A 27,497-nucleotide genomic window follows, 5' to 3' on the forward strand; every position below is an offset into this window, starting at 1 on the left:
CTGATTTGTCACAAGGCAGGAATGTTGGTCACAGTTCTGTGGAGAGAGAATCACTAGCACCTGTACCTGCAGCTGCAGGGGAGCAGGGATTCTTCCTGAGTTGGACCAGAGGACAGACTAGGAGAACTATAATCAGACTTCTTCCTAAACCACCTTGGAAGCATTAAAAACTTGTAGACCTTTAAAATTAGCTCTGAAAACAACAGCACAATGCTTTCCCACCTAGAGAGAAACAGAATCCAACCTCAATATAAAGTTTAAAGTCAGGAAGTCAGGTGGAAAAATTAGCAAGCAGCAGAAAAATAATTTGACCATAAAAAAAGCTACTACAATGGCATGGCAGGGAAAACAAAGACATAAATTCAGAAGAAAACAATGAAAAAAGATCTACAAACAAAGCTTTAATAATGTTAATTGAAGCCAAGCACAAAAAGAATTCCTGAAAGAGTTAAGAGCGACAAAGGAAAAGTCAAGGGAAGAAATTAAAGTGAGGCAATAAAATTATGAAAAGATAATTAATAACTTAATAAAATAAGCAGAAAGGGGGCAGGTTGTTGGCATGAAAAGCCTACAATCACAAAGATTCATTTTTCTGAGTTCAAATTTGGCCTCCAAAACTTAGTAGCTGTGTGATCCTGGGCAAGTGACTTAACCCGGATTGCTTGGGAAAAATAAATAAATGAAAGGATAAATAGATAAACTAAACTAAAAGAGGAAATGGCAAATCACACTAGTATCTTTGTCAAGAAAACCCATGACTGAAAAATGGTTGAACAACGACAACAAATGAGTCACAAAAAAGTAGGGGGGAAAAAAAAACTTGCAAGAATAAAATTGGCCTAATGTGAAAGATCATTAGCATTAGCATTGATAGGATTAGCATTATTATTGTCTCCTTAGAGTTCATCAGGATACTCTTTTTTTTCTAGGGCAGTGGCTAGTTTGAATACACCCTTCAGACCTGCAGATCCAGCTGTGCCTTTTATAGAGAAGATCAAATCCAACCCAATATTTCATTACCAGCTCTACTTCCAAGAACCCGTAAGTTGAAGAACATGGGAGTAATAATGTTCACTTGTTTCTTCCCTTTGTTGTTCCTTCCCTCCTCTAGCCAAAGCCATGACAAGGTATTTCATATGTTTTAATTTGCTTCTATTTTTTGGCTTCATGATCAAAGAAAATTTTCTATTCTTCCTAATTACATTGAGATCTATAGTTTAGGTGGTCCCTTGAGGTTTTTGCTGGATGCTAGAAATTAGAGTCCTGACTTCAAAGAGCTTACCTTATTTTGGGGTGATACAATGCCAATACACAAAAATAAATACAAAAAAATTTGAGAAGGTAGGATAATTGACAATTAGGAGATCAGAAAAGGCCTTGTGTAAGAAGTGACAATCCAGGTGATCCTTGAAGGGAGGGAGGAATTGCTTTAAATGGGAATTTCTCAAGTAGAGCATTCATATGAGGAAAGTGGTGTCCCAATGGTGGAGTTTAGGGGAGAGCCTAAAAATGTTGGGGTTCTAGACCAATATCACAAAGTATCTCAAAAGAATTTGCAGGCTCAGACCCATCTGCAAATCAAGGAGCAGAGTTTATTATAATTGTAATGCCAATTAAAGAAGATTAAATTCCAAAAGAAGTTAGCAAAGAATTAGGATCTGGAAGATATATTTACAGGGAAATGTTAGAGAGACTACATATAGATATGCTAATTTTATGATGTAGAGGCAAAGTTGAAGAGTGGTCTGAGTCTGACTTTGTGTGGTAATGGTATATTGACACAAATGAACCTAATTACTAATTTTTTATGAGACTAAACTAAATATTTTTATTTTATTTTTCTACAATAACATATTAAAACAATTTTAAATATTTATTTTTTTATACTTTTGAACTTCAAATTCTATCCTTCCCTTTCCCTCTTTTCCCCTTCTCTGAGAAGGTAAGCGATCAGATATGGATTATACATGTGCAATCATTTCCACATTAGTTATTTTGTACAAGAAGAATCAAATAAAAGAAAAATGATGAAAAAAGTGGAAAATACTATGCTTCGGTCTATATTTAAATAAAGCCATTTATTTACCTGGAGGCTGATAATATACTTCATCACATCATTAGTTCTTTGGGATTGTCTTGATTCATTATATTGTTGAGATGACTAAGTCATTTACTGTTCTTCACTATATAACATTGCTGTTACTATGTACAAGTTCTTCCTGGTTCTGCTCACTTCACTTGTTCATATAAGCCTTTCCAAGTTTTTCAAAAATAATCATGCTTGCCATTTCATATGACACAGTAATATTCCACCACAATTTTATACTCCAGTTTGTTTAGCCATCCTCCAGTTGATGGGCAAAAACTAAATATTTTTAAAGTTAGTAAAAGAAGGAAAAAAGGGACTGAAAATGCAGAAACCCATAATTATGCCTCTTGGACCCTGACTCTCCCACTTTTCTAGCAGGGACCACCTAAAGTCTGGGTATCCTGAACAGCAGAACCAAAACTACTTCTCTCTCTTCATCCTAACTTGGGGCAAACTTTGTATATGGTCCTATGAACATAAATATGGAGTTGAAAGGACCCCAGAAGCTATGTAAGCCGAGTAAGCTAAGTAGAGTAATAAATATCTTATTGTTTTAAAAATTATAATGAATCCTAAAAAGGAAAATACACACACACACACACACACACACACACACACACACACACACACACACACATCCTGGGGAAAGGAATTTTTCCAGGCCTCATTATTTTTGCTTGAAGTATTTCTTGGATTGTTTATATAACCAACTCTTCTTTCTTACTACCCTCTGAACTTTAGCCAACACCAGGACCTAGTTATTTTTTTGCTCCTGTTCTGTTTCCACTCATTGATTTCTGCTCCTTAGCCATTTTCTATGGTTGCATTTGACATATATCTAGAATAGCTCTTGGGGGCTGTTAGGTGTTGCTATAGTGCACAGAGTGCTAAGCCTGGTATTAAGATTCCAGAGTTCAAATTCAGCATTTGACATTTACTACCTATATAACTCTTGGCAAATCACTTAGTCCTGTTTGCTCAGTTTCCTCATCTGTAAAATGAACTGGAGAAGGAAATGACAAACCACTCCAATATCTTTGCCAAGAAAACTAAGAATGGACTAATGAATAGTTAGACACAACCAAACTACAAATGTTCCCTGTTATCAAAGAGATTTGCTTTAATTGAAGAAACCTAGACTATGGGATGAAGGGGGGGGGGGGGCGGTGAATGTGGGATTTTTACAGGCTTTTAAAAAATATCCAAACACATTTAGTATTAGTTGAGGCAGCTCACTTTGAAATGTCATTTTTTAAAATGAACTTTGGAATAATTTTGTTCTTAAGAAAAAAGATCTATAATTCATATAGTGTACCCATCAAAAAGTATTAGGAGGAGTTGACAGAAAAAGGAGCCCCAGGGAGAAAGTCTTGCAAAACTAAGAAATAATCTCACACAAAGACTCAGAGAGGCATTTGAAAGAAGACTCACAGGAAGATTAATTTGCCTCCTCCCAGTATGCTCTCAGGTCAGCAGAGCAATCTTTTCCATGAATTGGAAAATTCTAGGTCCCTATATATATATTTTTTAAAATAATAATAGCTTTTTATTTTCAAAATATATGCAAAGATAATTTTCAACATTTGCCCTTGCAAAATCTTGTGTTCCAAATTTTTCTTCTTACCTCCTTACCCCCCCCTCCCCTAGACAGCAAGTAATCCATTATAGGTTAAACACAGACTATCTCTTCTGTTCTGTGTTCTAGTATTGGGGGTTCTCTTTTTTCTCTTTCTCCCTCTTTTCCATTTGCTCTTCCCTTTTCCTCTATTAGGAACCAGTTATTGGACTCCAGGATTCATTAACTACTTAGTTATATTTTGAAGCTATAGCAGTAACAAAGATACAAACAATTCTTCTGAATATCTCAAAGCATACTGTCTTCTATCCCACTATGTCTCTGGGGACATTGGGCTCAATTTGGGCATAACCTTGGTCCCACCTAATTCACATCCAGATGTAGCATGACCTATCTCTCTTACCAGTGGGCTGAGTCCTCAAGGTCATACTTTGTTCCTCTAAGCAGAATACTGAGCTGGAAAGCCTGGACTTACTCTCCTGGCCTTTCAAAAGTCACAGACTTAGGAGACTCCAATTTCTATACATAGAAAGGAAAGGAGCCAATGTATAGGTCAGAGCCTCTACTGGGAGAAGGTCTCAGTACCTCTGCTCCTTCCAGCACTGTCTCTCCCTGAATGCCATTATTAAAGGACTTAAGTCCCCAGACTAGCTGAAGAGAACAAAGGAAGAGATTTGGCCCAAGGTCAAGAGAGGCCTTTGAAGCCACCTTTTTTTCCTAAAAAAATCTGATTTAAAAAAGACTTCTCTTAAACATGTGGTTACCTGATGGTGTATGCTTCACAGTCTCTTCAAGGTATTTTGAGTCCACATTCTCCCAGCAACTACCTTGTCTCTGCCATGGCAGGAAATTAAATCAGCCAATCATACTAACAAATGCTGCACATATATCAATCCCCTATTACAAAGAGAGAAAGACAGACACAGAGAAATAGAAGACAAAATTGTGTGTGTGTGTGTGTGTGTGTGTGTGTGTATAATATATATATATATATATATATATATACACATACAATAGACATTTTCTAATGTATATATACCTACATATATGTGTATATACATATACATGTATAGGATATGTGTGTGTAGACATGAATATGTCTATGCATATCAATATATACACATCTGTGCACATATAAATAGATGTATAATATGTATTTATGTATAATGTATATGTGATGTGTGTGGATGCATAAAAGAACAGAACACTAGGGAGCAGAGGGATCAGTAGAGATTTCTTATCGGACATGATTCTGAAGCTGAGCTCTGAAGAAACTTAGGAACTGTCAATGAACATTGGACCAGAATTTAAGAATTCTTATACCAACTCTGGAAGTATTCAACTTTGCTCTTAGGCAGTGCACTCCCCAGCCCTGAGTCTCAGCTTTCTCAAATTTAAAACAAAGGAGTCCCACTAGATGGCCTCTGTTGCCTTACCCTTCCCAGGTTCTATATGACCTTAGTCAGAATTTTTGTTGAAGAGGGAAAATAGAAGGGCAATTGAGTAAAAGAACATAGAGTGGACACAGATTATAGAAAAGAGGAAATTATTTGAAGACAAAAGTAATGCCTCCTCTTTTCCTTCCTTTTCTTTCCTTGTGATTCTCCAATTGTTATAAAGCCAATTTTCAAGGTCAGGTCTTTATTCAGGAGAACAATAGGAACTCTTCTAGGCTTTTACCTCATCAAATTAACTACTAAAATGGGACTAGGTACATTTATCTCTTTATTACTACAGAATTATATTGTCTTCTTTTTCTATAGATGTTTATTGATGTCTCTTGCAATTTTTTACATCACTGAAATTTCTTCCAGTATTCCTTCTTTTCTCTCACCCAGAAAGTCATTCCATGTAACAAATAGTATTGTTTTTCTAAAGTAAGAATTGAATATTCGTGTGTTTACAATATCATCTCTGGATGATCATGGATCATAATAGTATTGTATTGAATCTGGAATCAGAGTAAAATTTCATTTTTACAATTGTGATCTTGAGTAAGTTACTACATCCTTGATGACTTCAATTTCCTTATTTGTAAAATGCAGTGGTATTGATGTGGTTTGAATCCCCTCAATTCCCAGTCAGGGAACCAAAAAAGATACAGTCTGAATGCTCTCCTGAATTTGCAGGGTCCTAGCCATCTGCAAAGAGCTTAGCTCCAGGAAGCTGTTACATTGGGTATCTTGGTGGGACAGCCCAAACTGATCAGACCAGTATTCCTCAACTGAATGGGAATTTAGAATTTCTGTGGGAGTTGATTTGCGCCTGAATAGTATTGCTTCTCTTATCCTAGGAGAATGGGCTCTGTCTTGACTCTTTGGAGCCTGGGAGACCCTGATCTCTGAGATCAGAAAAGGGGACACAATCTCTAAGAGTAATAATGTTTGTTTGTTTTTTTAGTTTTTATTTACCAGATGTATACATGGATAATTTTACAACATTGACAATTGCCAAACCTTTTGTTCTAATTTTTCCCTTCCTTCCCCACCCCCCAGATGGCAGGTCGACCAATAAATGTTAAATATGTTAAAGTATAAATTAAATACAATATACATATACATGTCCAAACAGTTGTTTTGCTGTACAAAAAGAAACAGACTTTGAAATAGTGTACAATTAGCCTGGGAAGAAATCAAAAATGCAGGTGGACAAAAATAGAGGGATTGGGAATTCTATGCAGTGGTTCATAGTCATCTCCCAGAGTTCTTTCTATGGTTGTAACTGGTTCCATTCATTACTGCTCAATTGGAACTGATTTGGTTCATCTCATTGTTGAAGATGGCCTCATCCATCAGAATTAATCATCATATAGTATTGTTGTTGACGTATACAACAATCTAAGAGTAATAATCTTAAAGGGAACAGTTCCCCTTCCCCTTCAGTATGACTCAATGACTTCTGAGTATACTGCTGTTTTTCAATATATGATCCCATCTTCTATGCTTGTTGGAAGATTCAAATTGTATCAAAAAGATACAAAAGGGTACAGATCTAGCCTTGGAAGGTACCTTAGAAGCCCTCTGGTCCAATCCCCTTATTTTACTGTTGAGGAAACAGAAGCTGGACAGGTAGAGTGATTTGGTTGAGATCACACAAGTAACACAATAGAAATGGGACAAAACCAGTATTCTTTCTCCTGCACTGTGATACTTCCTTTTGTAAAATCTTAAAGTGACTTCACTGACTTCTCTGGTTCTTATTGTTTTCCAGGCTAGAAAATGAAGGTCTTCAAAGAAAATGACTTGGCTAGGCAAACTAGCAAGTCCTTTGGCTGATCTAGAACTCCATCAGGACATATGAGCTCAGTGGAGTTTCTTTCTATTGGAGCATTCTTCACTTTGTCTCCATTATCTTTTCAGGGAGTGGCAGAGGCTGAACTGGAGAAGGATCTCATCCGTACATTCAAATTAATTTTCAGAGCAAGTGATGAGAAAAATGTATGTATGGATATTCTGCATTCAGGGTCTATTGAAGGGAACAGGGGATTGTGGGATGGAAACTGGTGGCTGACTTGGCTCTGGAGGAGGAAACAGGAAGCAGAATATGGAGGATCTGATCTGCCCTTCTGTACTCTTTTACTAAAACAAAACAAAACAAAACAAAAAACTGTACTTTTATTAGCTCTGTTAATAAACAAATAATCTAACCCTCTATTTTAGTTCCTGCCTGAATCACCCCTAGATAAGAGGGAAATCCTGCCATTTCTGATCACTGTGGAGTGGGGTCTGATGATAACAGTGAAGGTTTTGCCATTACCTATCCTAAGATTTTTTTTTTTTTTTTTTTTTTTTTTTGGCAGACAGCCAATAAATGTATTAGGAAACATTTGAACTCAGAACATGTCTCCAGGGATGGCATACCATTTAGTTGCCCCACCCACCCTAATGTCAACCAGGAGACTCTACAGAATGGTGTCATGGAAAGAATACAGATTTATAATCAGATGTCTTGGGTTTGAAATATTGGCTTTGCCAACTCCCTAGTTGCATTAATTTAGGCAAGCCGCTTAACCTCTGTTTTCTCACCAATAAAATTAGATGATTTCTTAGATTGCTTCTAGCTCCAAGGTTAAAAATTTGTTCTTTAATTTGCATTCAAAATAATTTATCCATATCTTTGAAACCCTCCTTCTAATCTTATTTTTTCTAATTGTGTTTTAAGTACTTTATACTTATTCCATTTTTTCTAAGAGTCCCTTCAGTTATTAAATTGTATTTGCTTTAGAAATAAATGATCTTAAAACCAAAAAGAAACTTGAGTTCATAGCCCAAGAACTTAGTCTGATTCTCATTCTCCAAGTGAAGCAGTTCAGATCTGCAGGCTGAATTATTTGGGCTAGAGGTGAGATCTCTGGTTAAAATGGCATAGAGTTTCAGTTACTTTCTTATCAGAATTCTAAATTGTCTTCCAGAATTAGTGGACTACTTCTTAGCTCCACCAACAATATATTAATGTACCTGTCTTTCCATAACTCTTCTAACATTGATTAATCCCATCCTTTGTCATCTTTACCAGTTTTTGGGTGTAAGATGAAACTTCAGATTTACTTTGATTTTCCTTCCTCTTATCATTATTGATTTAGGACAGTCTTTCACAGTTGCTAATCATTTGTAATTCTTTTGAGAAGCCTTTGTTCACATCCTCTAATGACATCCATTCTGGAATGATTCTATAGTTACTAGGTATTCATATTGTATTTGATATTTTAGGTCCTTATCAAAGATTTTTGATTTGAAGATTTTCCCCCCAATTGGCCACATGCTTATCCTGATTATATTGATTTTGTAGGTGCAAAAGTTTTTTAGTTTCATATAATTGAAATTGCCTTTTTTATTGTTTGTGATCACCTCTGTCCTTTATTTGAGCTGTGAAAATTACCTGATCTGATTCTCTCTTTCCCTCTTTCTTTCCTCTCTCTTCTCTCTTCTTTTCTCTCTCCTCTTCCCTTTCTCCCTCTCGCTTTCTATCTCTGTCTTTCTCTTTTAATGGTGTGATCTTTAAAATTCAGACTGAGTATACATCCTCAGTTTACTATAGCATATAGAAAAAAGATATTGGTCTAACTCTAATTTCTGCCAACCTGTCACCTTTTCTAAGGGAGTTACTTTTTGTTTGTTTTTTACATTTTTTTCAGTATCTCAGACTTGAAAATCCTCTTGAAAAAGGTGAGAAACATCATTAGCAGGGTATGATTGGAAGAGTCAAAATCTGTGAGAAATTTCTCCTCAAATTTTTTTTCACCCCTACATCTTTCTCCACATTTTGACTATGTGGTGTTTTGGGCTTCCCTAGCCTTTTGTTATTGTTGTTTTTTGACAGTCATTTCATTCATGTTCAACTCTGTGAATCCATTTGAATTTTCTGGGCAAAGTTACTGGAGTGGTTTGTCTTTTCCTTCTCCAGCTCATTTTACAGATGAAGAGCTGAAGCAAATGGTTTGGTCAGGCTCACTTGGCTAGTAAGTGTCTGAGGCCAGATTTGAACTCAGGAAGAGGAGTCTTTCTGATTCCAGGCTTGGCACTCTATCTACTACCTCTCCTAGCCTACCACTTGCTATCTGTGTGACCTTGGGCAATTGATTTCACCCCTGTGGGCCTCTGTTTCCCAAAAAGTAAAATGTCAAGAGTTGAACTCATTGAGATGTCTGAGATTTTTTTCCAACTCTAAATCTGTCAATTATGAACTACAACTTGCTATCTCTTAACTACCTTTAATTCCTGATTCTCAATAAGGTAAACTTCAATGTTTGTCATTTACCTTAGCATAGGATAATTTATTGACTTTGTGAACAATGTCACAATCACCTATTGGATCTGTTCTTCTCAAACCTGTTCTTTCTTTCTCTCAAACCTCCCTGAGTGAATATATTCCCCATTTTTCTTCCCTTGATTGGAGCTTCTGTCAGTCTTTTTAAATTATTCAATTCAAGATTTATCTCTCCTGTCACTGTCAAGAAGATATATTTTAAAAGGGAAAGTATGGAAATTTCTCTGGTTAGACCACTACCAGTCTCTTTGCCTTTCCTAAAAATGACATAAGTTTTTCTGTGAAGATACCCAGGGCTTTAAAAATGCTTGAAGTCATCTTGTAAAAATTAGACTTTTCAATTGTTCCACAGAGTTCCTTATTAACAAACTTCAGGGAGAGACTGATGGTATTAGCTTTTCTGTTCAGAAAAGGGGTTCTTAACTTTTTAGCTACCATGGACTTCTTTAGCTTCTGGTGAAGTCTGTGGATCTCATCTCAGGATTTTTTTATGTTAAACATGTGCAATTCTTCTATACATATTTCTACATTTATCATGTTGCACAAGAAAAATCAGATCAAGAAGGAAAGAAAATGAGAAAGAGGATTTTTTAATTCATAATTTTTAGTAAAAATCCCACAAATCAAACAGGATTGTGCAAGAAAACCAATTATGTCGAAAATTATCAAAAACTAAAATCACAAAAAGTATTTTTTAAATTTTTTTTTAAAAATTAAGTGCATGGATGCCATGTTAAGATCCCTGGACACAGAATATTAAACAGACATAGTACAGAGATGGACATAGATTTTTTTATCCCCAATGTGTTGGTAAATGTCTAACAACTAGCTCTCCAAGGGATAAAATAAAAATGTATAATGCTCGTTTAAGTTTAATCTCCATTATTGACATTTTCTCAATCACTTTCTTAAGACTAGAATTTAAAAACCCCACAAATCAAGTCCTGATTTGTAACATTTTCTGATTTCCATAGGGTGAGGTGCTTACACTGAAAGTGTAAGAATCAGTTCACAAGTTCAAATTCACAAGTTCACATCCCTGGTCCCACTCCTTTTAGCTTTTTTGCAGTTGCCCCTTTCATGCCATGGGATAGGCAGCTAAGTGGTACCATGGATAGAATATATGGCATGGAATCAGGAAGACTCATCTTTCTGACTTTAAATCTGATCTCATACTTGTAACAAGCTGTGTGACCTTGAGCAAGTCACTTAACTCTGCTTCAGTTTTCTCATTTATAAAATGAACTGGAAAAAAAAAATGGTGAGTTATGTGTGCTGAGAAAACTAAAAAGGAGGTCATGAAGAGTCAAACATGACTGAAACACTGGAACAGTAACAAAAATGATAGAATAAGAAATTTCTTGTTCCCTGTTATAGGCCCAGTAGCCTGAGTCAAATCAAACATGACCAGACTAATTCCTCTTAAGGGGTGAGAAGATCAGGCAGTAGTTCTGGGCACCCAGGTTCTAGTCAAGTCTCCCAAAGAAGTGTTGCTAGACACTCTCCCCCATCTCTATCAACCCTTTTCATCCATTTTCTAAAAGGAGCAGTGCTGACCTCCAAAATGGGGAGTGTCAGTGTGACACTAGTAAGGTAAACATCTGATGACAGCCCCTGTAAAAGTGGGAGAACTGAGATTCTGACAAGATGAGTTAATTGATCAATAAGCTTTGTTCATCTACAAAATATGGAACTCTGGGAATTACCAAGGAAATTAGAGACACAGGCTTTCTTACTGTCCCTCATACCTTATTCTCCATTTCCCTTTGCACAATCTTGGAATGGGCTTCTTTATATTATATATGTGCTTATATTATACATGATAGATAACATATATTATATATGTGCTATCTTTATCTCTTAAGTTTCTAATTTCCTTACAGATACAAGCCTGACTTAAGTGATTCTTTGCTTATCTCCTCCATAGGGCCCTCTCCTTGCACCTATAAATCATCTCCTACTTATTTGCATGCATCTTACATATATCTACATATGTACATACTGTACCCCTCAATAAAATGTAATTTATTTGAGGGTGCGGACTATTTCATTTTTTGTCTTAGAATTCCCCAGTACATAGCTTATGGCTTAAGAAACACCAATTAACTAATCGGTTGATCCAAAGAAGCATAGATAGGAAAAAATATGCAGGAACACTGACCAGAAAATGCATAATCATAGGCAGAACCACTGATGACTGTACAGGATCATGGAGAAATATATGCATTAGTGATATTGGATTTCTTGAAGGATTGATATCCCTAAAGTTGGGCAAGATCATTCTGGAGACCTAATGGTATTGGAGTTTTCAGTAAATTTTTGAAGGGAAGATGGGTCATGGCTAGACAGAGAAGAGTAAAGAGTAGAATATAAATTGAGTCAATATAAATCATGCAGGATATGTTGTGGGTAATGAATGGTAAAGAGGAGAAAAGGAGGCATAAGATCCCTTCTATAACCAGAAAAGATGCTAGAGGCTACATAAGCCAACACACTTATTTTACAGATGTGAAAAGTTTAGGACATTAAATGACTTTTCTAAGGTCACACAGGTAGTAAGCACCAGAGTTGGACTTTAAATACAAGTTCTTTGACTCCATCTAAGGTGAAAAAGGAAATTAGAGCATTTCTGTAATAGAAGCCATTATTGGAAAGGAAGGGACAGCATGGTACAATGGGGAGATGAGTAGAATTCAACTCTTATCACTTAGAAGATGACTGCTAATTTTCTCTACTATAACCTTGGACTGGTCACTTAGGCCCTTTCTGGGCCTCGGTTCCCCCATTATAAAATAAGGCATTGGTGATACAAGGTCCCTTCCGTTTTTAGACTAAGAATCTTAGATATAACATAAGAAGCAGTAAGGAGTCACAGAATACTTCTGAAACAGGAGAGGGATGTTATCAAAATGATAAGGTGCTCAAGGTTCCCCAAGGAGTAAGTGACATCAGTTATGGAAACCTGGGAAGCCAGAGTGCAGTGATGCAGGTGAGTATCTTTCTTCTGTAGGAATTCTGAAAGAAAATGAGAATCCCCCTTGGAGTTGGATGGTAACAGAGGAGGAGATTGAGGTCTATGTGCAGCAGTTCAAGAAATCTGGCTTCAGGTATAGTACAAATGATTTTCTATCCTGTAAGGAGATGGGCATCCTTACTGGGTAATTCCTTTCCCCTCTCCTCTCCCACAATAGGCAGTGTTACGGTATGATGAGTATGGAGGTAGCCTTCTCATCAGGAAGAACTGGGTTTGAGTCCCTTCTCTGACATACTCTGGTTGTGGGACTATAAAATTCTCCTATCTTCTCAAAACTTTATCACCACCCCCATACCCTAAATTGAAGAGAGGATAGGAAACTATATTGAAAAATAGTTTTCTTATTGGAAATTCCTTTCACCAGTGAAGTCACTGGGCTAACAGACCCACCCCATTTTGACAGCCCCTTCAGAAATGGCATTCTAGAGGAAAAGGAAGATGCTGTTGAGGGAGGGGATCTTTAGAATAATTTAGCTGACCATGAAGAAACACACAACACCCAAAGTCATGAGCAGCAGGAAGGAAAACCTGAATTCCTATAGATCAAATGTAGATGGGGGTCATGTATTTGGGTTATGTGGCAAATCAGAGAATATAGAGCACATAAGCACCTTCTAAGTATTTAGAATTTGAATGAAATGACAATAACTTTACCTTTCATCCTTGAATGCAGGCCCAGTTTTGATTTTGACTTTTTAATCCTTAATACTCATGACAGTGCCTAGCACATAATAGTCACTTAAAAATGCTTGTTTATTACTGATTGCTTGAGCAGGAGAAAATATCACATATTCTGAGAAAGGGGACCACTTCTTATTTCAGACTTGCTTTTTTCAGGTTCAGGGTTCAGTAATGAAAGAGTTTGCCAGTTTTCCTTCTTTTACTTTCCTAGGGGTCCCTTAAATTGGTATCGGAATTTGGATGCAAATTGGCTTTGGGGTTGCATTGGAGCCAAAAGGAAGGTGAGTGTTAGCTATAGAAAATGAGACAATTTAGTACACAGGAAAGAAGACTGTATTTGAAGTTAGGAGGAGGCCTGATTCAAATCCCATCTCTGATAGTAAACTAGCCACGTGCCTTGGGCAAGGCATTTCATCTTCCTGAGCCTCAGACTTCCTCATCTGCAAAGTAGGAACAATAATACTTCTAGTACCTGCTTCACAGAGGTCTTGAAAGGCTCAAATGTGTAGAAAGTGGTTTGCAAATTGTTAAACTCTAGATAAATGCCATTTATGCTTCTGTATCTCATTGTTGCAAGGAGGTAATTCTGGGTTTTGAAGTCTCTGCCAGTGGATCATAAATTTTGGCAGATTTTCAGATAGTAGAAAGGCTTCAAATGGTACCAGCAGCAGACTGCTTTCTGTGATCCTTCCTAATTAAGTTAAAAGAGACTCATTCACTCAAAGCCTTGGGGTAGACATTTCATGATGAACTTTTGGCCTTTAGCACCCTATGAAACATTGCATCATCATCATCATCATCATCATCATCCTGTCAACCTTTTAAAATAAATTTTATTAATAGCTTTTGTTTTTACATAGCTTCAATTTGCCTCTCATGTATCCCTCCTTCTCTCCATAACAAGAATCATCCCATATCAGATTTTAAAAAGGGATTGGGGGTGGGAGGAAAGAAAAGAAAAACCCAACAATATAATTTTTTTTAAAAATCTAAAATACATACAATGTTTCATACCCATGGACACTCAACTTCTGCCTTAGGGAGAGAGGGGGAAGAGGAAGGGAGATACAATTCTTTGTAATTTTGCAACACTAATTTTTTATTGTTTTGTGGTGGTTGTTCTTTCTATTTAAGTTGTTCTAATCATTATGGACAAACAATGTATCCTTAAGCTTTGGTAACTTCAATAATCAAGCTATGTATAGATTTTGGGCACACTCCCAGGAGTCCAAATGAGTCCTTAAGGAAAGGATGACTCTTCTGTAGTATTCAATGGAGGAAAAAATGTACATTTTGAATGACATTTTATAAATCATAATTGTTTTTGATTCAGCTTTGATTTCAGGATGCCAATAAGAATCTTCACATATTCACCCACAATATGTCAACTCAGTATGTCTTGCTTGGGAGAAAACAAGAATAAGATAGCCCTTTCTTTCATTCATTGTGATCTCTAGATTCAAATTTTGATACCTTCAATCTTTGTCTCTCTCTGCCAAATATTAAAACCTTTACAATACTGGAAATCAAAAGCCATTTCTATATTGTTTGGGGAAAATTACATGACACATGGATGCAAAATCATTATCCCTATTTCTATAATACATCACAATCCACAAGTCTAAGAATGAACTATCAGAGTGCATGATGGTGCCAAATAGCAACAAGAAATTCCCCTCTATTTTGTGTATCATGGCCAGGCTCTTTGAGGGTTTAAGATCCTATATGTAGTGAGCATCAGACGAAGTGTATGAACTTGGGTTCTCTGATTTTAGAATCAGGGCTCTTTCCCTTGTACCATGAAATTTCCTTCCAAATCCTTATCCCTTGGACGTTATACTTGAGAACCTTCCTAACAGATGATCAAGTCTTGGTTTGGGAGTTGTACTGAGCTGGGAGAATGCCTATCTTGTAAAAACTTGTCTTTGACTGTGTTAGGCATGGCAGGATGGATATAGGAAAGTGGAGCAAGTCTTAAATTGGTTGTGTATTGTGGTTAGAGCTTAAGCAATGATGGACCAGGTACCAGACCACACAAATTGATGACAAGTCTTTATGCATGGACATAAATACCCACGAGGGTTTTATTGAAACAAATCATTCCAAAAGCAAGGGATTAGTCACAGAAAGAGACAGAACATACAAGATTAGTTATAGGAGCAGAGTAGGCAGGGATATAATCACACAAAAAAGTATGAAAAGCAGTTTCAACAATTCAGAACCAAATTTAATTATCTTTTCTGTGTGCAGATGAGTCTACAAATCTACATTTACATAGAAACATCAGTTTCTTTCCTGAGCTCTACTTATGTATCACAAACTACTTATTGAATGTTTTGATTTAGATCTTTCCTGTCATCTCAAACTCATCATATCCCAAACAGAACATAATCTCTTTCCCTATCCTCAAAAAAAAAATCTCTTTTCTACAATTCCATATTTTTTATGGGTACATTATCATCTTCTTTCTAGTGACCTAAATCGGCAGTCTTAGAATCCTTACTTTCCATTCTTTACTTTCCTACATTGTGAATTTCTAATCAGTTGCTAAGTCTTGTTGCTTCTCCTTTTACAACATCTGTCAAAACAGTCTCCTTCTCTCCACTCTGAATGACATCCTTCTCAACTTTTAAATGGTGTATTCCAATAGCCTTTTACTTGGTCTCCTTTACTCCAATTCATCCTTTACACAGCCATCATGTGGAATATGATTTTCCTACTATCCAAGTATGACCTTGTTACTGCCCTACTCAGTAAACCCTAGTCATTCACTATTATATTGAGGATCAACTATAAAGTCCATTGTCATGTAAAGAATTTCACAACTAGGTCCTAAATACCTTTCATCCTAATTACATGTTGCTCCTTTTATATATACTAAGTACAGTGCAGCCAAATCGGCCTTCTTTATATATGACATTCTATCTATCTACATTTCCTTTATCATCTTCTTCTTCTTTTCTTTTTCTTATTTTTGCTGAGGCAATTGACTTGCCCAGGGTCACACAGCTAGGAAGTGTTAAGTGTCTGAGACCAGATTTGAACTCAGATCTTCCTGACTTCAGGGCCGATGCTCCATCCACTGTGTCATCTAGCTGCCCTCATTTTATTTATCTTCTTATAAAAACTGATCTTTGGTGTTGATATAGCAGGATACAGGAAAATGGAGTCAGACTTAAGTTGGTGTTTAGTATTGTCAGGACTTAAGCAATGATGGACTAGGTGCCAAACCAGGCACATTGAGGACAAGGCTTTATGCAAGGGACATAGGGTTTTACTGAAACAAATCATTACAAAAGCAAAGGATTAGTAGCAGGAAAAAAAACATAAAATACTCAAGATTAGTTAGAGGAGCAGGGTAGGCAGGGACATGATCACAAAAATGTATGAAAATCAGTTTCAACAATTCAGAATCAGGTTTAATTATCTTTCCTGTGCAGATGAGCTTCAGATCTGTATACCTGGCCCTCCATTTCCCATCTCTGTATCTTTGCTAAGGCAAACCTAGAATGCTCTGAGATATTCCATTACTCACAACCTCAAAATTGCAGTTGAGGGGATCAACTGTAACTCTGTAACTACTGGGTCCTTCATGCTGCCCTGATGTAAGCCTTGAGGTGCCCCCTCTTTACATCCCTTCCAATTGGGACTGAGGCAAATTTTTAACTATGAAAGTATGGAAAGGAAAGTTGTCTATTTTCAAGTCTCCTTTCTTTTCCTCTAATTGTTTTGTTTGTTTGTTTGTTTGCTATGTTCTCTCCCCAGATCTTTATTCCAGCCCTGATGGTCACAGTTGAGAAAGACATGATTCTCCTTCCAAAGTTGTCTGAACACATGGAAAAGTGGGTAAGTGTCCTGGGGTTCAAAATAAAGTTTGGATGTGATGGTAAATGCTTTTGACAGAAAAGAACTATCCAAGACAAAATAATGCCCCCAAATGAAGTGACAAAGCTAAGGAAGAAGGTTATCCAGTTATCATAGAACATAGTAACATGGTGTCTAACTTGACAAAGCAAAGCAGAGGGTGAAGTGATTTTAAAGTCCATTTGAACCATCTGCCAAGATAGATATCTTAAGGGCATGTTCTCTTCACAAAAGTTCTCTTTTAATACTTCGTGGCAAAGTGGAATATTGATGTCAGGCCTACTTGGTTCAGATCAGAATGAAAAAAAAAGCCACCGATAAACTGTATAACAGCTAATAAGAGAAGTTTTATGTAACTATATTAGAGAAAGGGGGTTCAGTAAGAATACAATATTGTTTCAGTTGGCCACAGCTTTGATCCCTTTGTGCTGGTCATGAAGGTCTATCAGTTAGAGATCTGAAGAAGTAGAGGAACTCCTGCTTCCTTGTGTGCTGGTTTTTATTTAAAACCATTAGGAAGTTACATTCATTGTCCCATCTTAATCTATATGAACCGATTAAGGATGGAAGATATTTGCAATAATATTTAAAGAATTTTTTAAATTTTACCAAGTTACATGTACAATAATTTTTTACATTTGTTTTTAAAATTTTGAGTTCCATATTTTCTCCCTTCTTCATCTCACCCCCATGTGAAATTGTGCAAAACATTTCCATAAAAGTCATATTGCAAAAGAAAACATAGATCCACCCCCCAAAAAAAACCTTCAAGAAAAAAAAAGTTTCAAAAAACATGCTTCAGTCTGTATTCAGACATAAACAGTTCTTTCTTTGAATATAGATAGCATTTTTCATCTTAAGTCCTTCAGAGTAGTCTTAGATCGATTATTATATTGCTGAGAACAGCAAAGTCATTCACAGCTGATCATTCCACAACTTTGCTATTATTACATATATAGTACATTGTACTTTGCTTGAATTCATTGAGGACTTTCAAGATTTTTCTGATAGCATCCTGTTCATTATTTCTTATAGAACAATAATATTCATTCATAATCCCATACTACAGTTTATTCAGCCATCCTACAATTGATGAGCATTCCTTCAATTTCCAGTTCTTTGTCTGGAAAAAAAGAGTTGTTATTAATAAAAGTTCATTTCCTTCATTTTAAAAAATATCTTTTGGGATTCATGTCTAGGTAGTGGTATTATTAGGTCAAAAGATATGCATGATTTTATAACCCTTTAGGCATAGTTCATATCTTTTGGTCATTTATCTATTGGGAAATGTTTTTTTTTTCCCTATATATAAACTTGATTTAGTTCCCTATACATTTGAGAAATGAGGCCTTCATCTAAGAAACTTCCACTTCTCCCTTTCCCTTTCTACCAATACATTCCTCTCTTACCCTTGATTTTATTTTTTTTCAGATATTATCCCTTCATATTCAACTCACATCTGTGCCTTCTAAATGCCATAATAATAAGGAAGTTTTTATGAGTTATATGTATCATCTTCCCATGTAGGAATAAACAGATAAACTTTGTACCTTGTTAAGTACCTTATGATACCCTTTCCTGATTGCCTCCTTATGCTTCTCCTGAATCCTGTGTTTGAACATTAAAATTTCTATTCAGCTCTGGTCTTTTCATCATGAATGCTTGAAAATCCTTTTTTTTATTGGATGTCTATCTGAAAGAGTATACCCAGTTTTGCTGGGTAGGTGATTCTTGGTTGTAATCCTAGTTCCACTACTCTTCAGAATATCATATTCCAAGCCCTCCCATACTTCAATGTAGAAACTGCCACATTATTGTGTTATCCTGACTGTGGCTCCACTATATTTGAATTGTTTCTTTCTGGATGCTTGAAGTTTTTCTTCTTGACATGGATGTTCCAGAATTTGGCTATAATGTTCCTGGGAGTTTTTTTCTTAGGATCTCTTTCAAGAGGTGATTGGTGAAATCTTTCTATTTCTATTTCTATTTTATCTTCTGGTTCTAGAAAAACAGGACAGGTTTCCTTGAAAGATGATATCTAGGCTCTTTTTTTGATCATGGCTTTGAATTTTACCAATAATTTTTAAAGGATCTCTCTTGGATCTATTTTTCAAGTCAGTTGTTTTTCCAGTGAGATATTAGACATTTTTTTCTAATTTTTTTTTATTCTTTTAGATTTGTTTTATTGTGTCTTGAATTCTCACAATGTAATTAGCTTCCATTTGTTCAAATGTTATTTTCAAGAAATTATTTTCCTCAGTGAGCTTTTATATCATCTTTTCCATTTGGTCAATTTTGCTTTTTAAGGCATTCTTGTCCTCATTAGACGCATGTATTTCTTTTTGCCTTACATACATTTTTCTTCCCAATTTTTCTTCTATTTCTCTTACTTGATTTTCAAAATCCCTTTTGAGCTCTTCCATGGTCCGGGACTAATTCTATTTTTCTTAGAGCTTTGGATATAGAAGCTTTGACTTTTGTTATTATTTTCTGAAGGTGTATTTTGATCTGCTTTTTCACCATAGTAACTTTCTATAGTCCAAATCATTTATTGTTGTTTATTCATTTTCCCAGCCTATTTCTTGGCTTTAATTCTTTATTAAAGTAGGGCACTCTTTCCAAGGTATAGGGTACAATGTCCCAAGCTTCAGAGATTGTGCAGCTGTTTTCAGAGACTCTTTTAGGGATCTGTACTGTGAGCCAGCACTGTTCCCCAGATCTAAGTATGGGCAAAACAACAGCTTTCTGCCATAGTGTCAGCAAAGAGACTCATGTAATTTCCATCTGATCAGCTGTTGCAATCCTATGTCTATATGCTGGCATCCCTGAAGGCTGCTGCAATCACAGTAGCTGTTGCTGCCATGGTCATTGCTGCTGTTGCAGTTGTTGATTCAATGGCTCCCAAAGCCAGATCCTGAGCTGGGGCTTTCCTCACACCCTAATGTGCCAAACCTTTCCTTTTGTGTTGTCCTTGGCCTCTGTGAACTGAGAGGTCTGGAGATCATTACCATTGCTGCAGTTTCAGAGGCTCTATTGCATGTTCCTGGTTTCATGGGGCCCTGCTGGTGCAGCCTTCACTGCAGTTGTTTTCCAGACCCATATCAATGCAACAGGGAAGGGGTAAGGGAAAGAAGGAAAGGAGAGGAGAGAAAAGGAAAGGAGAGGAGAGGAGAAGAGAGAAGAGGAGAAGAGAGGAGAGAAGAGAAGAGGAAGAGAGGGAGGGAGGGAGGAAGATAGGAGAAAAGGAGGGAAAGAAATTGGGAAGAACAGAGAAATGAAGACAGGGGAGATAGAAATAGAAGAAAAGGGAGAATAGAAGGAGGAAAAGAAAAAGAAAGAAGGGGAGGAAGGAGAAAAGCAAGGAATAGAGAGACAGAAGGTAGGATGAAGGGAGGGGGAATAAAGGAAAAAAGGGAAAAAAGGAAGGAGGAGGAAGTAGGAAAAGAAAAAGTGAGGGAAGAAAAGAATGGAGAGAAAAAGGGAGGGAGATAAAGAGAGGAAGAAAGAGAAGGAGGGAGGGAGAGACAGATCAATGAAGGAGGGAAGGAAGGAGAGAGGAAGAGGGATGGAAGCTAGGAGAGAGGAAAGGAAGGAAAGTTGGAAGAGAGAAATGTTGTGATGCTCACAACAATCCCTGACAAGTAGATACTGTTATTATCTCTTTGAGATATAGGCTCAATAAAAATACTTTTGAATCAAAGGTATGCACAGTTTGATAGTTATTTGGTCATAGTTCCAAATTGCTCTCCAGAATGGTACGATCAATTCAGAACTCTACCAACAATGCATTAGTGTTCCAGTTTTCCCACATCCCCTTCAACATTTGTCATTATCTTTTCCTATCATCTTAGCCAAACTCAGAGATAGGAAATGGCATCTCATAGTTGTCTTAATTTGCAAGAAATACTTTTTTTTTGACATTTTCTTTCTTCCTTTTTTCCAGAAAATGTTTCATGCTGTGCTAGAACTTTACAAAGAAGGAGCTTATAAGGATGATTAGTTGGTTTTCTCCCCAGATCAGTTTTATATGGCTAAAAATCTTCCATCTTCATTCTTATATTTTGTGATAAGTGCTCAAATTGCTGCTATAAGTTTGGGACCAAACTGAGTCAAATCACACATAGAGAAAGGCACTTACACATTTGTAGAGATTATTATCATTATTGTTCATGACCCCTTTGAGGGTTTTCTTGATAAAGTTATTGGAGTAATAAGTCATTTTCTTCTTCAGTTCATTTTACAGATGAGGAAACTGAGACAAATGTATTAAGTGATTTACCCAGGATGATATAGCTAGTAGGTAATCTGAGACCAGATTAAAATTTAGGTTTTCCTGACTTTAGGGCTCATACTCTATCCACTGAACCACTTAGCTATCTCCCATGGAAAGAGATGCATCTTTCCTAAAGGCTAGTTGGAGAGATGCTTTTGAGGAGGGGAACTGTAAGAAGGTCTGCCTGGACCTGAAATCCTGGAATTAGAATTAAGGCTTATTTTAGATACAGTTTATTTAATGACAAATTATGTTCATTTTGACCAAATAAAGAAAACAGAAATGTCAAACACTCATCTCACAATGGAGCCTAAAACAAGTTAAAATTTAATTGAGAAATGTTTAACAAAACTAATAAAAATATAATATAATATAATATAATATAATATAATATAATATAATATAATATAATATAATATAATATAATGTTTACTTGTGATTTTCTAAGTAAATATTCCTTAGAATTTGTTTCTATTTGAGTTTTACACCTCCAGTCTTCAGGGACTAGAAAGCAATGGAACTTCTACCAAAATAACTTGCCCCTGCCTTCATTGCCATTCCCATAGTCAGGAAGGCAGATTTATGCTCAACTTCTGCGTTCTAAGATGAAATGGCTTCCCCTCATCTTGGTGATTCTTTCTTTCAGATTCCTAACCTGAAAAGGAGAAATATTGAGAACTGTGGACACTGGACTCAGATGGAAAAGTAAGGAGAAACTGGATAGCCTTTTAGGTGGGATTTCTTGGGCGGCCTCTCTGGGGTAAAGTGGAAAGAGTACTGGATTTGGAGTTAAACATGCTCTTCCCAACCCCATACCCCATCCCCAGGGTTCAGACTCCAGATCTGACACTGCCTAGCTATGTGACTCTGGACAAGTCACTTTGACTTTTCAAAGCTTCAACTTCTTTCATTGTAAAGGAAGTGTTTAGACTAAGAAATCTCTGAGATCCTTTTCAATTCTAATATTCTATGAAAATTGGTATAATATTGTTTACATCAGTTGATTGTTGAAAGGATCAAATTCAAAATAAATATCATGTACATAGTATAGTGTGTGATATAGGGTGTCCCAAAAGTTATTTGGGGATTCAGGGAATTGCTCCAAGACTGATGCCCTTTTTAAAAAAGGCAGCTTAATCATTTTGTATGGGATTGTAAATTCTCTATTCTTCACTTAATTTCATTCAGGCATGAATTTGGTCTTAGCTGTGCCCAAATTCTGGCTTTAACATGGACAAATTTTGATCACAGCTTTTTAAAAATTACTTAAGAAAAAACCAAATAGAAAAAGAAATTAACAGAAAAAAGAAAAAAAAAAACAAAATAAAACTTTATCATGTGCCCAGCAGAACATCAGGGAGAATTCACAATGTGTAATGACAAATTTCCCTTTGAAGAAAGCATATATAATAGTAGAAGATAATTGTTTTCATGACTATCCATCTTTGCTTTCTTGTAAGTTATTCTTTTGTTTTCTGCTATGCACTTTTTACTTCATTCTGTTTTTTCCCTTTCATCTCCCCATCATGTTACAGTTAAGCATGGATATGTTTATGTGTGTGTGTACTTGTGTACATAATCAATATATGTATATATGTACATGTTTATATATATACACACATGTACACATATATACATACATGCACACATATACATGCACATACACATTTATATATAGACATGGATCCAAAACAATATTAATAAACTGATATATAATGTAGGTTTCTCTCTTGATTAAATCTTTAAATTTGTCTTTGTGTGAGATCAGCGATTACTAGCCCTACTTTTTTTCTAATAAATTCGACTCCTGATCCTTGTTATTTTGTTTGTATATATCTCTTATTCCCTATCTCTGGTAACTTTTCTACTTCAGTTCTACTCCTTAACTTGCCTTGCTATTACTTAACACCCATACCCATGCACAAATCACCCCCTCACCTTTTCTTCTTTACCTCATTCCCATTAATCCTAACCATTTTTTTTGTATCCCACCTTATCCTACACCATTCTTTTTAATTTTCTTATTAATTTACACTTGTCCCACTGCCAGAAATCTATACACTCTTCTATACCCCATCTTAAATGTTCCTTCCTCCCTTATTTCTTTATAGATATTGGAGGGTACTATCCTTTTCATGGCATAGATATATAAGTGTATGTATATTTATGTGTGTGTGTGTATATATATATATATATATATATATATATATATATATATATATACATTATATATATATATATGTGTGTGTGTGTGTGTGTGTGTGTGTGTGTGTGTGTGTGTGTATAAATATTGCTACCTATTTAACCTATTCCGGATATGAGTAAGTTTTCAGAACTACCAGCCCACTTAATGCCTCTGTGTCAGTTGTTCCTCTGCACTTCATTCATATAGTGTAATTACTATTTTTATCTTTTCCTAGACAATTTTGTCTTTAGAGACAAATCATATTCAGCTCTATTTTTGTTTTTTTGGCTTATCCAATTATTGGTGTCAGTCTTAGACATAGGGTTTACATTTCTAATTATAAAACAGTTTGTTATTCATTATTGAGTCCCTTGAAATTAGTCTTTGATGTTGGATCTTATATGTTAAATTTTCTTTTGAATTCAGATTTGGTGGAGACAAAATATTTAAAATCTGTGAATTAATTGAATGCCCATTTTAAAAAATCAATATTATGCTTAATTTTGCTGGATATAATATTTTTGGCCACAAGTCTATTTAGTTAGATTGCTGATATATAATATTGCAGAACCTGAGGTTTTTTTATTGTAGCTACTGATAGATCCTATACAATTCTAATTGTTGCTCCAACAATTTGAATTGTTTTAGTATTTTGTTTGTTTGTTTGTTTGTTTCTTATAAAATGTTCTCTTTAATCTGGGTTTTTTTTTTAAATTTAGCAATAATGTTCTTATGTCTTTTCCTTGTAGGATCTCTTTGAGGTGGTGATTGGTGGATTTTTTCCTATTTCTACTTTCCCCTTTTGTTCTTTCACTTCAGGACAATTTTCTTTGATTGTTTCTTATATTATTGTGTCAAGGTTCTTTTTTTGGTCACAGCTTTCAGGTAATCCAACTATTTTTATGTTTTTTCTTCTTGATCTATTCTCCAGAGCTTCTGCTTTCCTTCTATCTTTTCTTCTTTTTTCTTCCCTTCTACTTTTTTCATCCTTTATGTTTTATTTTGTTATTTCTTGGATTCATAGCTTCACTGGTTTTCCCTTATCTATTCTAATTTTCAAAGAGTAATTTTCTTTTCTAAGACTCTGAATCTCCTTTTTCTGATTGGTTAACTTTCCTTTAATAATCTTCTTGTTTTTCTTGGATGGCTCTTATTTTTTCCCTAAATTTTTCTCATTTGATTTTTTTTCCCCCCTGAGGCTGGGGTTAAGTGACTTGCCCAAGGTCACGCATCTAGAAAGTTAAGTGTCTGAGACCAGATTTGAGCTCAGGTCGTCCTCACTTCAGAGCTGGTGCTCTATCCACTAAGCCACCTAGCTGCCCTTCTCATTTGATTTAAAAGTCTTTTCTGAGTTCTTCTATAAATTCTTTCTGGACAGTTAGCCATCTAATGTTACTTTTGGGATAGAAGAAGCTTTTTTTTTTTTTACTTCATTGTCCTTCTCTAAAGATAAACCCAGGTAATCCCTATTCCCATAGTAAGTGTATATGGTTTGGTTTTTTCTCCTTTACCTATTCATTTTTTTTTTTTTTTTTAAGGCTGAGGTTAAGTGACTTGCCCAAGGTCACATAGCTAGTGTTAAGTGTCTGAGACCCGATTTGAACTCAGGTCCTCCTGAATTCAAGGCTGGTGCTCTATCCACTGCGCCACCTAGCTGCCCTCTATTCATTTTTTAAAATGAGTACTATTAGTGTAACCACCTCTGATTCTGGAGTGGGAGTAGCTGAGAGGGGGTATAGTGCCTCTGACTTCACTTCAATTCTCCCTTCTTGCCTGGAATCCCAAACCAAAAATTCTCCTCCTGCAGGTGCCCACAGCCAACAGTGTCCCTACCTCAGTATTTCTGCTTTTAACAGCTGTGCTGACTCTTTGTTGCCCAAGGCCAAGTCCCAGCAGCACAATTGCACTTGGCATTCCTAATCAGCTGAGTTTCCCCCAATTTTTTCCAGATTCATACCCCCTCCCCCTATTCCTTACACAGTCTAGGAGGTGAAAGTTCCTGTGGTGGGCTGAGGCTACCCCATCCCAGTTAGCCCTAGGGTTCCCTGCTGTTTTTGAAGAACTAGCCTGGAAATGTTTACACTTCACGTCTGTGAAATCTCTGTCCTGGGTTCTCAAGTTGTCCTAGGAAGACCCTAGGAAGTCCCCAGTATTACTTGTTTTTCACCAGTCTATGTTTGCCCTGAGGTAAAATTATATTTTGTTTATGAGGGAAATTGGGAAAGTTTGGAATTTTTTGACATACTCTATGATCTTCCTAGAATCCTCCCCTCATACCAGCAGAATTCTTGACAGCTTTTATTTCCCTTGCAGACCAAGAGAGGTGAATCAGATCCTCACTGAGTGGCTGAAAGATGTGTCCAAGAATCCATCAATGACTTCTATGTTCTAATGTGGGGTGTAGGTGTGTGGGTGTGTCCTGCAAACACCTCTCATTTTACATGGAGAGATTATTCCAATCAAATGATGGCTTTTGCTCCCCTCCCTTTAACCAGCAGCACTATGTGAGGCAAATGCAGAAAGACAATAGCGCTTCCTTCTCTTTTTGCTACAGAAACAACCTTTGCTAGGGAGAAGTAAGAACTTCCCTCTTGGGGACCCATCTGGAGCTGGCCAGTTGGGCAACACAGCGTTTTTTTCTTTCTTTTTTCTTTGATTTTTTTCTTCTCAGCCTCCTCTTCCCTTTGTCCACATAGGGTATCGTACCCTTATCTGTGGGTATTATGTCCAAAGGAATGTAAATTTTCATCATTGAAACCTGGCAAGATATCTTGAGGCTTACAGGCTAGACCATGTCTTAAGCCCAAATCATTCTGGCTCTCATTGACTGACCAACAACAGATCTCCTGCTCAGCTGGAGGGAGAGGGGAGAGATGAGCCAATTCATACCTTGTTGGTGCATCTGATGTTCATATTTAATGAGCAAAAATAGAAAGCTACTCGAATCATTCCTGTGAACACTTTCTTCCTTATGATAGCAATTTTATAGGATAGGTAATCATTATTAAATAATAATGATTTAATTTAAAAAGTCAGATTAGGACAGAATAATCATTATCAACTAACCCAGGCATCAGAAGCTCCTGGGTTCCATTTGCAGCTCAGCCACTTAATAGCTACATGAGCTTGGGAAAATTATTCAATCTTTTCAATCTCAACCATCCAGTGAGAGAATTGGACTACCTAATCTCTCTGGTCTCTTCAGTCTTTAACATGAATGTATCAATAAGAAAATTTTAAATAGGGCAAATTTTGCAAGATAATGAAACCACTAAATGAATAAGATCTCTTGATTAGACTTGAAGTATAATATGGGGGAGATAAAACTGGGGTTGCTTCTTTGATTGAATGTTTAGTAGTGTTATAATTAAGTTGTTAATCATGGTTGTGACTACAATAAAAAAAAACTATAAAAGACACAATGACATTGGGTTTTCTTTATTCAGGAGATAAGTAGATCCCAGATTCATCCTTGGAATGAACTCATTGATGATGGGCACAAAGGTAAATCTGGGTTAGAGAAGGACCCTTGTAAAATGCTGCTTATGATTATGGGACACCAAAAAATAAGTGGAATATAAAGGAGAAGACTTGAAGGTTCGTGGGATTCATGTCGAACAAGATGAAGGAACTTTACCTTTCATCTGAGTTTGGTCTGACCTTGCCCAGAAGCCTATTCAATGGCTGGCCATCTCTTCAGGACTTTTTACAAGATGTTCAGTTTACTCTAGGCTTTCCTCTGGGAAGGAGTTCATGTGCTCAGGGAAGATCAAATTAGGCATCTTAATTGTGCTATAGTGGCAAGAACAGGATGACTAGGTGGCACCATAGTGCAAAGAGCACCAGGGTTGGAGCCAGGAGAGACTCATCTTCCAGAATTCAAATCTGTCCTCAGCCATTTATTAGTTGTGTGACCCTGGGCAATGCAATATTTGATAGGAGATAAGATGATATTTGAAAACTGCTTAGCACAATATCTAGCTCATAATAGGTACTTAATAAATTCTTTTTTTTCTTCTTTCCTTTCAA

General features: G+C 36.3%; 1 protein-coding gene across 2 annotated transcripts in view; it reads left to right on the forward strand.

Annotated features, from left to right (window-relative positions):
* LOC141555471 (bifunctional epoxide hydrolase 2-like) overlaps positions 1-26,885 on the forward strand; it is a 52,562-nt gene extending 25,677 nt beyond the window's left edge. The window contains exons 12-19 of one of the 2 annotated variants that reach the window (XM_074288384.1): positions 930-1,041; positions 7,025-7,102; positions 8,800-8,830; positions 12,442-12,538; positions 13,358-13,427; positions 16,912-16,992; positions 21,930-21,988; positions 25,782-26,885. In XM_074288384.1, coding sequence (XP_074144485.1) covers positions 930-1,041; positions 7,025-7,102; positions 8,800-8,830; positions 12,442-12,538; positions 13,358-13,427; positions 16,912-16,992; positions 21,930-21,988; positions 25,782-25,860 — 607 coding nt within the window. In that variant the 3' untranslated portion in view covers positions 25,861-26,885. Of the gene's footprint in view, positions 1-929; positions 1,042-7,024; positions 7,107-8,799; positions 8,831-12,420; positions 12,539-13,357; positions 13,428-16,911; positions 16,993-21,929; positions 21,989-25,781 lie in introns of both variants that reach the window. The other variant, XM_074288385.1, reaches the window with a different exon arrangement.
* The last annotated feature ends 612 nt before the right edge of the window (positions 26,886-27,497 follow it).

This window comes from Sminthopsis crassicaudata, chromosome 2, assembly GCF_048593235.1.
Source record: "Sminthopsis crassicaudata isolate SCR6 chromosome 2, ASM4859323v1, whole genome shotgun sequence".
Classification (NCBI taxonomy): domain Eukaryota; kingdom Metazoa; phylum Chordata; class Mammalia; order Dasyuromorphia; family Dasyuridae; genus Sminthopsis; species Sminthopsis crassicaudata.